The sequence below is a fragment of the Lethenteron reissneri genome, chromosome 20 (genome assembly GCF_015708825.2).
Source record: "Lethenteron reissneri isolate LAM-NWPU_2019-01 chromosome 20, ASM1570882v1, whole genome shotgun sequence".
Lineage (NCBI taxonomy): Eukaryota > Metazoa > Chordata > Hyperoartia > Petromyzontiformes > Petromyzontidae > Lethenteron > Lethenteron reissneri.
Window position 1 is genome coordinate 837,108 of NC_083798.1, and position 17,069 is coordinate 854,176.

Consider the following 17,069-nt stretch of genomic DNA (forward strand, 5'->3'; position numbering starts at 1 on the left):
CAGAAGGCCGTTTGGCTGATGTAATGAATAAAAACACTTTATTGTGTGTGGAGGAACAGACATGGGATGTGTGTGTGTATTGTTATCTCTGCTGCGTGACGACAGAAGAAGTCGACTTCGTGTCCTCCTCTTCGTGGAGCAGCGACAACGTCGAGTCCACGTGGCTGGTGGCGACTTCGCGCTCATGTCAAGAGTTAATCGGCGTCGCGCCGATCGTGTGGACAAAACATCCCAAGATGTGTGTCAAGCCACTGCTGCACGAGGCTTTCCCACGCGCTGCGAGTAGTCGTAGGGTGACGTGGCCATACCGCGTGGCACTGCTCAGTGAAGGCGCGAGCATAGACGTTGCAGCGTAGTACGGTACAGCAATGGGTATTGCTGTACGTCATTGCGTTATCATTAATACCACACATCACCATCACCTCCTTTCACCATCGTAATCAACATCATTACCCTTGCAGTAATTCCCTAGCTCATAATAATCATTAGCCTAATCACCATCACACATACCTTGAGCAGAACTCGAGCAGCACTCAACCCCCCATAATCACAGTCGCTACCAACATGCATCACGATCATGCGATCATGCTTTTAAATCACTATCAAAATGATCGCTATCACTCCACATAACCACCACTCATCCTTCCCATTCTCCTCTCTGCAAGCTTGGATCTCACGGTTAACAAGAAAGTGTTTGAGTCCACAGCGGTTGTCACGTGATCTAGACCCCCAGCACCGTCCCACCAGAGGAATGTGGAATGTCTACCCTGGGCAGCGGACTCGCCCCCTCCTGCACAACAAACACACGTGGGACGTGTTCTAAATCTGATGACGACTATGTTTGTGCAGTGTTTTGATTATTTCTGTAACGCAGCTGTATTAGCCCAATTGTCGCAATGGGTGTCTATGTCATTGCCTCTGGCATCCAGGTGACTCGCGAATGAGCGCGGGGCGAGGCGCCCCCTCGTGGAGGCCGTGGGGAGCGACCGGGGAGGAGGAGGCGGCGGAGCGGCGTGGGGGGGGGGAGACACGTGGGGGGGGGGGAGGCACGTGGGGACGGGGGGGGGCAGCAGCAGCCAGCAGCGGACATGGTGCGCGGGGTGAGCGCGCTCCTCCTGCAGGCGGCCGGGAAGGTGCGGCCACATCAACCTCCCTACGCACATTCTAGATTTGAGATCCCTACGGACACCCCACTCCACACACACAGCCGACCTACACAGCCTACAGCCGGCCTACACACATCCCACACACAGCCTACACATAGCCGACCTACACACAGCCTACACACAGCCCATACACAACCCACACACAGCCCATACACAACCCACACACAGCCCACACACAACCTACACATAGCCGACCTACACACAGCCCACACACATCCAGCCTCGCAGAGTCAACCGTGAGGCTGCCCGACTCCACGCAGCCAGCCGAGCCAGGCCGCGGGCACGCGGAGAGCCCCGCACGCCCTTGGCTGCTGCTGCTGATGATGATGCTGCTGATGATGATGCTGCTGATGATGATGCTGCTGATGATGATGCTGCTGATGTTGCTGCTGATGATGCTGATTGTCGAAAAGGGGACAGAATTTCCCTGCGTTGTGTTGAACAAGAGTCGCACTCCCCAGAAATCCGAGTGGCTGACGGGATGTGTCGAGGCGGCGGCGTTTTGCGTCTGCTGCTCAGGGGTCGTCCATAAATGACGTCACGCACCTAGGGGGGAGGGGATCAGACATTAGTGACGAGGGGGAGGTTTGAGAAATGTGACGTCACATAAAAATGCGCAACTTTAAATAAATATTAACAATATAATTGTTATAACACAATTTCTTTAAATTAATTTTCATTATTAACTATTTGATTATTTCAATTTACTAAGGTCACCTTTTATTTACTCCATGCAGGAGCATTTTGCTTCTCTATGGGGGAATGGAGAAGCATGCATTTTGTAAAAAAAAATAATGATTGTTATTAAACATTTTATTTTAATGATTCTACCAGGACTTTTCATTCTATGAAATGAATATGTGATTGTTATAACTGTACTCTCTATTTTGCTTCGTTCTACTACAAAGTTTCAAGTATATTTTTATAGTTATAATAACTTTTAATATTGTATAATTATAGGATAATTTCAATATAATAATTTGAACATCTGCAGTTTTAGTTAGACGATGAATATTTTCAAGTGAATTTTATGCTAAATTTCAGCTTTCCAACGCCTCCTTTTAAATAAATGTTTTCTCCTACAATATCAGAGTGCAGCGCCACACTAAATACGCACTACAATGACAATAGTTTAAAGCGATTTGAAGAATGTTTTATTTTCAAAATGGAAATAGATTTTCGGGGGGGGGGGCAAAGCTTTGTGACGTCATATTTGAGGGGGGTCTGACTTTTCGTGACGCCGTGTGACGAGAGAGGGTCAAAAATTGGCCAAAATCGCGTGACGTCATTTATGGACGGCCCCTCATTTGTTGGGTGTGCCGAGAGCACCGAGCGCTGTGATCCCTGGGAGAGGCGAGGGGGGCGGAGAGCCCCGAGACGCGAGTCGGGAGCGCGAGGGAGCTGCCCCCCCCCCCCCCCCCCCGTGGTCTCCCCCCTGTGTTGTCTCCCTCCCAGAGGTCGCAATCGGGTACCCGATACCCGTACCTTACCCGATACCCGGCTACCCGTACCCGGCCGGGTATCGGGTAGGGTATCCGTTTGCGACCCTGGTGCGGCCGGGTACAGGTGAGGAATCAAAACCCGTTTGCGACCTCTGCCCCCTTCCCCACCCCGCCCAGACGCCGCGGCACCGCCACTTCGTGGACTCGCTGCGGCTCCACGTGCGAGGCGGCACGGGCGGCATGGGGCTGCCGCGTCTGGGCGGGGAGGGCGGCCCCGGCGGGGACGTCTGGGTCCTGGCCCGGCCCGGCGCCTCTTTGCGCCACGTCACCGATCGGCAGCCCTCCAAGCGCCTCGCAGCCGGGGTCGGAGACAACAGCAGGTGGCCTCTCACCTCGCCCGCTCCCGTGGTGCCCAGTCCCTGGTGCCTCATCCCTAGTCCCTGGTGCCCAGTCCCTCGTCCCTGGTGCCCAGTCCCTAGTCCCTGGTGCCTAGTCCCTGGTGCCTAGTCCCTGGTGCCCAGTCCTTCGTCCCTGGTGCCCAGTCCCTGGTGCCTAGTCCCTGGTGCCTAGTCCCTGGTGCCTGGTGCCTCATCCCTAGTCCCTGGTGCCCAGTCCCTCGTCCCTGGTGCCCAGTCCCTGGTGCCCAGTCCTTCGTCCCTGGTGCCCAGTCCCTGGTGCCTAGTCCCTGGTGCCCAGTCCCTGGTGCCCAGTCCCTGGTGCCTGGTGCCTGGTGCCTCATCTCTAGTCCCTGGTGCCTAGTCCCTGGTGCCTAGTCCCTGGTGCCTGGTGCTTAGTCCCTCGTCCCTGGTGCCCAGTCCCTGGTGCCCAGTCCCTGGTGCCTGGTGCCTGGTGCCTCATCTCTAGTCCCTGGTGCCTAGTCCCTGGTGCCTAGTCCCTGGTGCCTGGTGCCTCATCTCTAGTCCCTGGTGCCCAGTCCCTAGTCCCTGGTGCCTAGTCCCTGGTGCCTGGTGCCTCATCTCTAGTCCCTGGTGCCCAGTCCCTAGTCCCTGGTGCCTAGTCCCTGGTGCCTCATCCCTAGTCCCTGGTGCCTCGTCCGCGAGGTGTTTGTGTCACGCGACGCCGACGAGATGGTTGAAGGTGTCCTGGCTGGAATCCCTCCTGGCGCCCTCCCTGACCCCATATCCACCGCACGCATTGCCCTGCTGCTTCACTCGTACTGCCGCACTTTGGAGTTCCCTGCCACCGTCTCTTTCCCCCAAGCTGTTCATCGTGACGACATCGCTCAACGCAAGACGTTGATAGTGCTGTTTGTTGCTCGCCGCGTGACATTTGTTTTGAACCAGAGCTCAGCAACTTACAAACAGAGATCTCGTCGGGCGTGATTTGCCCTCCTCAGCCGTGTGCGGACTCGCACCCACGAGGGGTGACGCACGCACCGCTGCCTCTTGCCATTGCCCAAAGCTGGGAGACAACTGCGCATTGATGGCTCTTGCACGGCACACTGCCCTGGTGAACTCACTTAGACTTGGTGCGTTATTATTATTGACAACCTGAATGCATGCAGAGGGTATTGTTGATGAGTACCGTGTTTCTATATCTTCCATCTTTTGTCATACACACTCCGTTAAGTATTATTTGTGCAGGGTATTAAGTGTTGCATCTACATCGTGGGCGGTTCATAATGACTACGTATTACACTCAACTGATGACCTGCACGGCGTGTTTGCAGTGTTCGATGTCTCAAAGGTGCAAAAGGCAAAGACTTTCAAATCGAGGTGCCCTTGGGGATCTCTGTCCACACAGATGACGGGACCCTCATCGGTACGCATTGCACGGCATTAGAGATGATGATGAGCCAGGAATGTCTGTTTGTGTGTAACGCACGTGACGTCACTCCACATGCCGCACCCCGTCATTAATATTCATGAGCGGGTGGATTTTTACACTCGCGCAGAAGAAGGTCGAGCGGATATAAAAAAAAAAACCCGCAAATTCGCTTTAAGTTTGACGTTTCTTTATTGAAAGTGAATCCAGTAAATAATTCTACGCAGCAACAGAGTGGATTTGGTGTCTTTATTTATGTCTTCAGCACTTGAGAAAAAGGTAAGTCTAATTTATGCTTCTACATTATGGTAAAATAGACATTTTTCGGTGATTTTCCAGATATTTTATCGAATTCAAATTCATTTTAACCCCAGCGACCGAAAGCAGAAGAGAATAAAGTATCAGTGAATTTGAACAAATTGAAGGTCAGTTATATAGTGCTACAGCGACATGAAGTGAGGTGTTTCATGACATAGTTTTGTGCAAGATTCACTGCCATTAAATTTACACGAGATAAAATTATACTCTGGACAATTTTTTCGTAAATATTACAGCTTCCGTCCTAGGACAAGCAAACAAGCTAGTTGAGGATATTTGCACATGGCATCCAGACCCATAATTGTATCATTACAATCTCATGAGAGCTCAAGTGACTTAAAGGCCCGGGTAAATGCCAACGATCGCGATGTCTCCGTGTGGTTGTGAGGACCCCAACACTCACGGAGTTTGCGTCGTCGCTTCATTTTAGTTTTGTTTTCTTTATTTGTATTGCTTTGTTTGTGAGAAGCTTGTCCGGCATACCCCACATTCTGGCTGATTTAAGTTAGGCTCGATGGGTATTCACTGTGTACAGAAAATGTTCAAGAAATTCGCTGGATATTCTCAGGAAAAGTTTCCTAACTGTGCTACCACTGCTGAAGCGTCACCGCTAAGGCCTTGCTTAGCAGTGACAATTCCTGGTTACTCACCCCATATTCTTGTTTTACTTCCAGGGGAGGTGAACAGCCCTGAGGACCGCGTGCGCGTGGCCGTGGGCGGCCTGGGCGGGGGACTCACCACGGATTATCAGCCCAGCCCCGGACAGAGGCGGATGATTCGTCTCGACCTCAAGCTCATTGCCGACGTTGGCCTCATCGGGTAACTGTAGTCACGGCTCTTTTTACACATTGGTCAAAAATCACGAGTCACACGTGGATAACTTTACATAGCCCAGATCCACAGCTTAATTTCATCAGAATGAAGCCGTATTGGGCCCTGCATGATAAAAACGTTGACGTAAATGCTGCGAGTGACAATCAGCCCTGTGGACAGATTGCCCAGCCCCCGCTGCATTGTCTCCGCCCTTCCCAAACTTTGTCCACCACCTGGTATAAGGTCATGGTTCCTAATTAACTGATCATTCTGACCATATGTTCATGATTTAGTACGGTCACACTGAGTCCTCGGTGGATTCTGTGATGAAAATTGCTCATGTGCTGACTGACTGGCTGAGCCGATGGACTTACGAAGCTGTTTATACCGCTGTGAAGGTGGAAGAGTGAGAATCACTTTGAGGGAATTCATTAGATGTTGTCCTATGGGAATGTGGAATCGTTACAGGCATATGAAAATTGTCTGCTTTTAGTGTTCATTATATTCTCCACAAAGATGCTAATGTATAGTGTTGTGTTGAACTCGGACGCATCTGACAAGAGATGATTCTTGCCTGTAACGCCTGACAGTTCACAGCAGTAGTTCAAGCACGCCTGACTCTTCTGACGAGACACTGAATATCAAAACTGGTCCATAATTTTCTTGTGTTCATCCAATGCTTCCAAAAAACTATGCATTCCCAGAAGGCAACGTGGCTGATTGTGGAGGGACATATATTGGGTAGGAGGTATGTGTGCTTAATATTTTTAGCGGAGAGGATTTGAATTTGTATTGACTAAGCAGCATTCTCCAGCAGTATGGACCTCTGTGTGTCTTGTGCAGGTTCCCTAACGCTGGCAAGTCAACGCTCTTAGAGAAACTCTCTTCTGCCAAGCCCAAGATTGCCGACTACCCTTGTACGTACCCAGCTTAACATGTACGTGAATATACATTTAAATACCTCGTAAATATGTTACTGTTTTAGGATCCATTATTATTAGAAATATAAACTAAACTACAAAATCTTCTTGGTTCTTTCGGTAAAGTCACGTAGAAGGGAAGTAATAAAATAATAAAAATAAAACATAATAAAACAATTCTCACGACGTTTCGGCTACAACGCAAGCAGCCGTCTTCAGGTGAAGAATGAGACAATGCCAAGCTAGGAGCTTATATATAAGCTGCGTTGGAGGTGGAGGAAAGAGCGCCTTAACAAAAGAATGTGCATGTGAAGAGGAATTTAGCATATTCATGGAAAATGCGTAGGAGGTGGGCGGGGGGGTTTCAAAGTCATATTATGCCCATGCATTATGCAGGATCAACAGCACCAAGGGGGGGGTGCAGGGATTAGCAGTAAGAAAGGAAAGGAATGTTAATGATATGTAGCTGCAGTTACTCAACCACCACGTAGAAAACTAAAGCATAAACTACATAAAAAACTAAAGTATAAATAGCATAGCACCGTCAGTATACTTACTATACTCTACACTAAGCTGAGTTACTAACAGCAAGTAATACATTACAATTCTACGTCGTAAAAATTATATAATATGCTTCCATCTAAACTTTATTCTATTGCATCAACGAGCATATACCGTACTATATACTGCCAACATTAAATTATATACTGTATTGCTGTAAACCAACCTATATCTTATACATTTAATATAACACTATGTATTATTCTACCCACCCTAATGTGTGTCGAAATGGTTTATTACGTCCTTCCAATGATTGCTAAGCCAGAATCCATCTTCTCGGTTAAAATTGTCTCTGTGTTTGTATATGTGGATCGCCTCATGAACGAATCTCTCATGATAGCCAGATGGCTTGCAGAGAACCTCTGTCTTGGAGAAGTCAATGTCATGTGAGCCCACTGAATTGTAACAGTGATCTGCCACGGCTGAGGTGTTTGTCCTACCGTGTTTCAGGTCTGCCTTATGTTCACGGATGCGGTCCGAGACATGTCGTTTGGTTTCTCCAATGTAACTGCTACCACAGAGGCAACTTAGTTTGTAGACGCCAGGGTACTGTATGTCTGGAACCACATCTTTTACAGACGGGACCAGATCACGGATTTTATGTACTGTGTTGAATCGGACCTGGATCTTGTGTTTAATCAGGATTTTGGAGATCTTTTTTGTGACCCCAGCAACCATCAAGAAGGATCCTGTTGAGGAGCCTTTCAAGACCATCACCTTACCCTACATTGCTGGGGTCACAAAAAAGATCTCCAAAATCCTGATTAAACACAAGATCCAGGTCCGATTCAACACAGTACATAAAATCCGTGATCTGGTCCCGTCTGTAAAAGATGTGGTTCCAGACATACAGTACCCTGGCGTCTACAAACTAAGTTGCCTCTGTGGTAGCAGTTACATTGGAGAAACCAAACGACATGTCTCGGACCGCATCCGTGAACATAAGGCAGACCTGAAACACGGTAGGACAAACACCTCAGCCGTGGCAGATCACTGTTACAATTCAGTGGGCTCACATGACATTGACTTCTCCAAGACAGAGGTTCTCTGCAAGCCATCTGGCTATCATGAGAGATTCGTTCATGAGGCGATCCACATATACAAACACAGAGACAATTTTAACTGAGAAGATGGATTCTGGCTTAGCAATCATTGGAAGGACGTAATAAACCATTTCGACACACATTAGGGTGGGTAGAATAATACATAGTGTTATATTAAATGTATAAGATATAGGTTGGTTTACAGCAATACAGTATATAATTTAATGTTGGCAGTATATAGTACGGTATATGCTCGTTGATGCAATAGAATAAAGTTTAGATGGAAGCATATTATATAATTTTTACGACGTAGAATTGTAATGTATTACTTGCTGTTAGTAACTCAGCTTAGTGTAGAGTATAGTAAGTATACTGACGGTGCTATGCTATTTATACTTTAGTTTTTTATGTAGTTTATGCTTTAGTTTTCTACGTGGTGGTTGAGTAACTGCAGCTACATATCATTAACATTCCTTTCCTTTCTTACTGCTAATCCCTGCACCCCCCCCTTGGTGCTGTTGATCCTGCATAATGCATGGGCATAATATGACTTTGAAACCCCCCCGCCCACCTCCTACGCATTTTCCATGAATATGCTAAATTCCTCTTCACATGCACATTCTTTTGTTAAGGCGCTCTTTCCTCCACCTCCAACGCAGCTTATATATAAGCTCCTAGCTTGGCATTGTCTCATTCTTCACCTGAAGACGGCTGCTTGCGTTGTAGCCGAAACGTCGTGAGAATTGTTTTATTATGTTTTATTTTTATTATTTTATTACTTCCCTTCTACGTGACTTTACCGAAAGAACCAAGAAGATGAATCCCTGCAGTCACGAAAGCTTTAAATCGAAAATTAAACTACAAAAACTAAACAAATTTAATGATGGATATTTGGAAAGCCATGGGTAATTGGGCTGAGGCCATTATCTCCCGACACTTGAAAACCCAGTTTAATCATGGCCATCTGAAGCCTAGATCCAAGCACAATGGTGCTGGCTCATTGCTCCGACAAACTATTAGCTCTCTGAGTCACCCAGTGCCCACTGCTGCACCATACTATTATGCATACAGCCCGAGTATTTGAGAATAAAATACAATTGTGCATTCATGGTTGTTTACAAGTACCCTGGAGTGGGGCAGTAGTAATTTGGTTGGTTATTTGATTATTTTTCGCCGATTCACAAAGTTATACCGTTTTTAATTTCCACTAAATCTTATCTTTCGCTTAATATGAGGTGGCCTCATTAGAGAAATGTCCTCGACTCGATTCGAACCGGGTACCTCCTTAACTCTGATGTTACACTGGCAACAAGCGTGTGACTCTTCAGAGCTCTCAGTCTCTTTCCTCTTACCCCAACTCTGCAGGACCTTGTGCCTCCATCCGTGATTATCTCCCACAACCACTACTCCTCCCATCAGCTCCTGAGATCTTCATCTCGAGTCGTCACTGCAACTCTCTTCTTTGCGGCCTACCCACATCCCTCTCATTCAAACACGAGATGATCCACAATGCATACCCACATCCCTCTCATTCAAACACGAGATGATCCACAATTCCACCGCCACACTACTTACCCACACCCTTAAACGCGACCGCATCGTCACAATCCTCCACTTCCTCCACGGACTCCCAATACAGCCCCGGATCAACTTCAACATCACCCTCACCATTTTCAAGATCCGTTATGAACCCGCCCTGCGTACCGTTCCTCTCGCATCTCACCCGACTCATCTCGGTGCACTCTCCGCTCAATAAACAAGGGCCTTCTTTTGAAACCTTCAATAAATCTTCACTCAGTGGGAGGTCTTCCGTTGTTCTCTGTAGCCCCCGTCGTCTGGAATCCCGTCCCGGCTGTGTGCCCGAGACTCCCTGTGCTTATTCAAGTCCATGCTCAAGGCCTTCATCTTCTCCACTGCCTGCCATCTCTTTTTAAGTATCTCTTAAGTGACTTTTGGGAGGCCATCTTCCACTGCTGGATGAAAGCAGTCCTTCGGACACAATCCATTTCCATCGCGTTGAATTTTTAATTCACGTTGCCATGATGACCTTATCAACCCTCCGATTAACATGGTTGGCTACGTACGGTGCAAAAGAAGTTCAACATACATACACAACGCCGTATGGCTATATAGCTACTCACATTCATGCGCATGTGAAACAAGAATTTTTTTCAATCATTTGGAACAAACTTGCATATTACAGACTTATATGGAAATGTGTTTCTATTGCTCATGGAAAATGGCAAGACAAACAATATAATAGTTTGAAGCAATATTACTGCAGGAAAACATGCTTTGTTTATCTTAAGCTGAATACATATTAATTCAGATGGTATTTCTGTTATGTAACAACACTCATGGAATCAAGTATGAAGCCTGATTGGTCATTATGCTTTGGCTGATTTGCTTTCGCCATCTGTCACCATTGATTCCTTGCATCCTTGAATCTCCTTTGCTGCTGCTCCAATTATGGTTGTTGTCAAGGATGCGTGCTTCGGTTCTTCCTCCAATTTATTTGGCTAAGTCCACATCCTGATCTCTCTCATCTTTTTTGTATTTAGCTGCTTCAATTGAAGACAACTAATTCGTATCTTTTAGCTCCCTTACCTAACCCCAACCTCATAAAATACCACATTTATGTGAGTTTAGGTCATCAGCCACAGAGAATCCACTCCTGGATGAAGGCCTCCCCAATCTGCCTCCATCTCTCACAATCCTTTGATGCAACAATTCAACTAGCACCCGCTGCACACGGAACGATCTCATCGCTCCATCTGCTCGGTGCATGCCATCTCAGATGCGTTCCATCCCTTGGCTGCCGCTCTGTTATATTTCTTGACCAGCTTCCATGATCCCTTCTAGCCGTGACGTGTCCTGCCCAAGCCCAGTAGTGACTTTCCCAGATATGGTTAAACTGTAAGACCATGGTTAATTTGTCATTTCATTATTACAAGTGTAAAACTAAATATTTCATTATTTGTGGCATACACACTCTGTACCATCAACTCTTATAGTTCAGAGCTCCTTAAACGGTTCCATTTTATCAGCTCAATGGGTGATCAGCTGCTGGCATTCTTCTAGTTTCTCAACAATGCCATGATATTTGCTGTCTAATCTGGTTTGACGATTATTATTATTATTATACATTGCTATGATGTCTATGAAATTACTGCTTAAAGAGAATGCTGAGACTAAAGTGATTCTGTGACTTGGTTTTTGTTCATTGTGTTCGACAGTCACAACGCTCTGTCCACAACTAGGCAAGATGATGTTCCAAGACCACAGGCAGGTGCGCTTAACATTTGACAATAATTACACAGTTTGCATTATTTGGACATATAGCTGTATATTGGTGTCCAAATGTAATCCGTCACACTGAAGCAGGCAAGTGGGACTTCTCAAGTATTTTTATGGCATCGAATTGCAACACTGATGCCTCTTCCCAGTGCTGCTCACTCTTAAGTGTGTAGACACAGGCGCAGATTAGCCCAACGCAGTCAAAGAAAATAAACAGCCGAGACGCGACTTGCCATTTCACTCTCGGAACACTTCAGTGACGAGTTGCCACGGCTGCCATCATTATTGCCGGATCTGAATCAGTTTAACCACCTTCCATACTTAACCAGAGCTGGCTCCAGTGACTTCCATCTGTTTTTACAGTCACGAATATATTTGTCGAAAACAGCAGAGTTCTAGTCTTAATGAGGCATGGTGTGCTGCAGACAAGTGATTTGAGCCAGATATGTAAAGCAGTTGAACACGGATGTTCCAAGTGCATTCAGAGTGGCCAAGTAGAGAATAATAACCCAGCTTATTTGGTTTCCTCATTGGTCGCTGTTTCAGGGCACAGATCGTTTTCATCACCCCTCATATTGTGAAACATATACCCCAAAAAATGTAAACTATTTGGCCTCTGGGAATTCCACACATCTGGCATGCAGTTTGGCATGTTGAAAAATAACGTTGATATTTGGTGTAAATGTTCTCCCGTGTTCACGTTTGTTGGTGGCTTCATGTACAGATCAGTGTGGCTGACCTGCCGGGATTGATAGAGGGAGCCCACGCCAACAAAGGGATGGGACATCATTTCCTCAAGCACGTGCAGAGAAATAAAATACTGCTGTTCGTGGTGAGTTTGGCGGCAGTCACATTTCACTACATTTGCATAGATGCCACTCCTGAATCTGTTCCCATGAGCCTCACACATGTACGTTATGACTCCTTAATGTACTTCTGTCTGGCTTTATGAGCCGGCTGCCTGGTTGCGCTCCCCGTAGTGAGGCGCTCCAGTACATCTGACACCCGTGCAACCACTAAGGGCGCGACGGACGATGGTTTATTTAATTACTTTTTTATTTCGAACCTAAGCCTATGAAAGCTGTATTTGGAGGTTTTCAAGGTGCCGTCTGCCTCCGCTGCTTTGCACGGGCTCCCTTGTATCGCCGCAGGTGCGTCTGTCACGCAACGGCTGAAGGCCTTCATCTGGAGTCTTGCATAAAGCGAGTCAAAAACGAAGTGAAATGACGCAAATCGTATTGACGCAGACAGACGCGGTAAAGCGTGCGAGGACCTTCTGGTAGGGAGACGCTTGATGGCGACGCGTGGCGGTTGAGCCGCGGCACTCACGGCCGGGCGCTCCCTGTGACTCGCTGTGATGGACTCGCTGTGATGGGGTCGCTGCGATGGGGTCGCTGCGATGGGGTCGCTGCGATGGTGTCGCTGCGATGGGGTCGCTGCGATGGGGTTGCTGCGATGGGGTCGCTGCGATGGGGTTGCTGCGATGGGGTCGCTGCGATGGGGTCGCTGCGATGGGGTCGCTGCGATGGACTCGCTGCGATGGGGTCGCTGCGATGGGGTCGCTACCATGGGGTCGCTGCCATGGGGTCGCTGCGATGGGGTCGCTGCGATGGGGTCGCTGCGATGGGGTCGCTGCGATGGGGTCACTGTGATGGGGTCGCTGCGATGGGGTCGCTGGTCTCGAGAGCCGTGCCCAGCAGGGGGCTCGGTGCCGTACTCCCTCGGCGCGCGGCCATCGTGGCGCTCGCCGAGTCGAGAGTTGGAAAGCAAATTGAGCGCTGCCTCCGTGCCGGCCATCACGCACGCAGTCAACTTGTGCTTTGCAATTTCGTAATTTTGATGGAAGCAAAATAAACCGGCACCAACGAGTGTGTAAATTAGGATGCAATGTAGCGTGTGGGACCTTTTTCTCTGCAGGTTGACGTGTTTGGATTCCGTCTGTCACCAAAAACGCATTTCAGGGATGCTTTTCAGACCGTCCAGCTGCTCGTCAAGGTGTGTGTAGTTGGTATTTTTCCATCCATTGATTTTCAATACCTTTTTTGTATCTAGCCGTGTTCTCTTGTGATAACACATTATTTACATTGTAGTGTTTCATAATTTTATTCGATAAACAGTTAAAGTAAAATTTTTTTTTTTATGAGAAAGAGGGGGTTTGAGTGTGTAAGTATATGAGGTCACAGGTAAGTGTGAAAAATATTTGAAAGGTTTTTAAAGATAGAATAGTTATTGACTTAAACGTTTGCGTAAGTTTTTGTTTCCCATTTTGGATGGGATTGAGACATTGCTGCGTGATTGAGGTTTTTCATTTTAGTGGTGTTTCTATCCACGATATGATTTAAAATGTCATGATGTGACAATAATCGTGATATAAGTTAGACTTAAATGTTTAATTTGTATTAAAAAAATTATTGTATTTCTATTTGCACATTGTGTTTTGAACCCGTACCTGGATTTTAATCCTGGCCGCTGCTGTTTCTATTGGTGAGTCATGTCTGAACATTTTCACCTACCAAATTTGCAATGACCGAAAGATAAGCCCTTATCAGGAACTGTCCCTGGGCCTAAAATATTTCTTAAAATAATAATTAGGGAAGGCTGAAGACATCGTCAAAGAAGAGACGATAATGAGACCAAGGATTAGAAGCAGAAGACAGCTTGGTGCAGATATTGTGACTGTGAGAATAAATGACAGCACTAATGTCACAAAAGGCAAAGATGAACAAAGACCCTAATGAGACACTTCGCATGACCAGGTATCTGGGAATGAGAAACTGTTCCACCTGGGGATGCTTTGTGTTGTGCTGCAGGAGCTGGAGCTCTATGACCCAGATCTCCTGGGCAAAGCAGCTGTGTTGGCTGTGAATAAAATGGACCTTCCTGGTGCACAAGAGAAGTATAAACAGCTTTGCCATCAGTTGATGCATCCACAAGGTAAATACATTTGAAGGTTCTGGAACTTGGTAATGTAAATATGAGTAACGTTGTCTTCATCACGGCATTAGGGTGGTGTATTGGTAAGATGTGTACCTCACAGCAACAAGGGCCTGGATTCGATTGCCACTGGAGTTTTATGTTGTTCTGCATGGGTTCTACCAGTTTCCTCCCATAGTTAAATTTTTTTTTAACTGGTTTAGTGTAATAGCGCCAGCTGGTGGGCAACAGCGGCAACTGTGGTGGACAGACGGTGCACATGCCGGTGAGGGCGTGTGAGCACGGTGTGTGGGCAGAGTGGAGGAACTGGGGCAAGAGTCACGGAGGGTCCTGTCTGGAGGGCCCTGGAACCTGCTGGCGGGTTCCAGGAGGGAGGCGCGGTCAGGGCGGAGCCAGGCCGCTGAACGTCTCCGCTAGACGCTGCGCTACAAAGGAGAGCAGTTGGCTATCTCAGTCAGCGCCATCAGTGTTAGACGGCCGCTGGTGTGTACAGGCTGGGCTGAGCTACTGTGGAGAGTGTGCAGACGAGACCGTCGTGAAAGAAACTCTGTCTCTGAATCATTGACACTACACTGGTATTGGCCAATCATCCCAGTGCTGAAAAATTACCTGTAAATTACTCAGTTCGGATGACACAGAGAAATAGAGCCTGCAACTGCTAAAATTTGGCCGGCTTTATTGGGTAAACACGGGAAATGATTTAGATTTAAAGCTTTCGTGACTGCAGTGATTCAACTCCTTGGTTCTTTCGGTAAAGTCACGTAGAAGGGAAATAATAAAAATAAAACATAATAAAATAATTCTCAAAAACGTTTCGGCCACAACGCAAGCAGCCGTCCTCAGGTGAAGAACAGGTCTGTTGGAAAGACAGCGTCTGAATGAGCACCACCATGCTTGGCAGCGTATATTTAAGCTGGGTTGGAGGGGGAAGGGCGCTTTGACAAAGGAATTTGCATATCAAGAGGAATTTATCATATTTATGGGAAAGCAGATATGGGATTAGTCACTACTTGTGGAATGCATAGGAGGTGGGGGGGGGGGGTTTCAAAGTCATATTATGCCCGTATTATTCACCTGTAGATGGCTGCTTGCGTTGTGGCCGAAACGTCGTGAGAATTATTTAATGATTTTTTATTATTTTATTATTTCCCTTCTACGTGTCTTTACCGAAAGAACCAAGAAGACGGGTAATGATGTATAATAATTGTGCCGGTGCACCACTGCTAACACAGCAGCATCACCAAACAATATGTGTAATCATGAGTAGTGGTCTTTATCCACGTGCTTATGTTGTACCTATATTCTTGGGTCTTTGGGTAAAGTCACGTAGATAGGTTCAAAGAAAATAACAAAAAACTACGACGTTTCGATCGCAACACAAGCGGTCGTCTTCTTTGAACCTATCTACGTGACTTTACCGAAAGACCCAATAATATTAATTCCTGCAGTCACGAAAGCGTTAAGTCGAGATTTATGTTGTACCTGTTTATCATTCACTGACTGTGTGTGTGTGCTGCAACAGACTTCCTGTCCCTGCTGCCTGCAGGAATGGTACCGGTAGAGCGCTTCCCTTTTGAGCACGTGTTGCCTGTGGCGGCGGTGCAAGGCACGGGCGTGGAAGAGTTGAAGATTGCAGTGCGCAAGGTTCTCGATGAGCAGCAGGTGGAGGCGGTGATGAAGGCGCGTGAAGAGAAGCAGCGGCAGCTCAGGACCGGCCTCAGGCCGTCCCTGTGACACCCGCCCGCTGTTTCACTCATCTCAACCCACCCCTTCGACCTCCACATAAAATTAGGAAGTAGCAAGTTTGTGTGGGGAGCGATAGTGCAGAGGTTCGCGTACTACGCTACGAACCCGGCAACCCGAGTTTGATTCCCGCTCATGGCTAACACCAGTGATGATTATCTGAATTTGTTGTGGGCCTCCGCTTGGTCTACTCAGCCTCAAATGAGTACCTGGTACGATGTGTAAACATCACTATCACGGAGACAAAGGCGGCCTGGCATGGTGTTGATCACCGACCCACTCGTGTGCTGTTCCGTCCTTCATAGGTGCTTGCTAACAGCACTTGCCCAAAAAGTCTGTTAAGGCTATGCAGGGGATCTTTGTCTTGTTGTTGCTAGGATGTACAAGTGCTTGGTGCCTGATTTTGATAACGACTATTCACTTGACATTTTTTAGCCCATTAACTTTCACTTGTCATTTGCTCTTTGTGTCCCAGCTGTCGAATATGCATTGTTCTATGTACTTGCCCAATATCGATCATATATATGGATCATAATGACTGATTCACATTCCCATGATGTTCTAAAATTGTTAGAAGAATAAAGATGTCACTCTTCACCCCCCTTGGGCTTCAATAAATTGTTGCGACTCCGGGTTGGGAGGTGATTTTAAAATTCTTGGAGCGCCCTCTAGTGGTTGGAGAGGTCACGTGACCCCATTACATACAACATATGAATGGAAAAAAATATTCTTGCACACCATTTAATGCATGTGTACGAGCCGAAGATGAATCGATGTATTCAGGTAAAATGCTGGAATTGAGCACATTGGATGCTTTGTTGACGTCCCTAAAAACTGAAAATCCTTTTTTTAAACGTTGAATCTCAACAAATGACAACATCGTCTGTGTTAAATGTACATCGTAGTAGTTGATTGGTTTCACTCCTAGGGCTTCAACCCTCTTCATAAACGCTTACATCTGTATAATCCCCGTCCTCGGTGTACCAAATAAATTACCTCCTGTGGAGTGAAACAAAAGCTAAAATGCAGAAATATCCCACTCCCATT

General features: G+C 47.0%; 1 protein-coding gene across 2 annotated transcripts; it reads left to right on the forward strand.

Moving 5' to 3' along the window:
* Positions 1-1,064: 1,064 nt before the first annotated feature.
* On the forward strand, positions 1,065-16,619 carry GTPBP10 (GTP binding protein 10). Of its 2 annotated transcripts, none has more exons than XM_061554529.1 (10): positions 1,065-1,133; positions 2,786-2,988; positions 4,299-4,390; positions 5,386-5,530; positions 6,368-6,441; positions 11,285-11,337; positions 12,070-12,177; positions 13,263-13,340; positions 14,156-14,279; positions 15,802-16,619. In XM_061554529.1, exons 1-10 carry the CDS (start codon positions 1,089-1,091, stop codon positions 16,011-16,013), a joined length of 1,134 nt encoding a protein of 377 aa, XP_061410513.1. In that variant the 5' UTR covers positions 1,065-1,088; the 3' UTR covers positions 16,014-16,619. The 2 variants fall into 2 exon arrangements, with proteins under 2 accessions (XP_061410513.1, XP_061410514.1); XM_061554530.1 differs by having other exon boundaries at positions 11,309-11,337.
* The last annotated feature ends 450 nt before the right edge of the window (positions 16,620-17,069 follow it).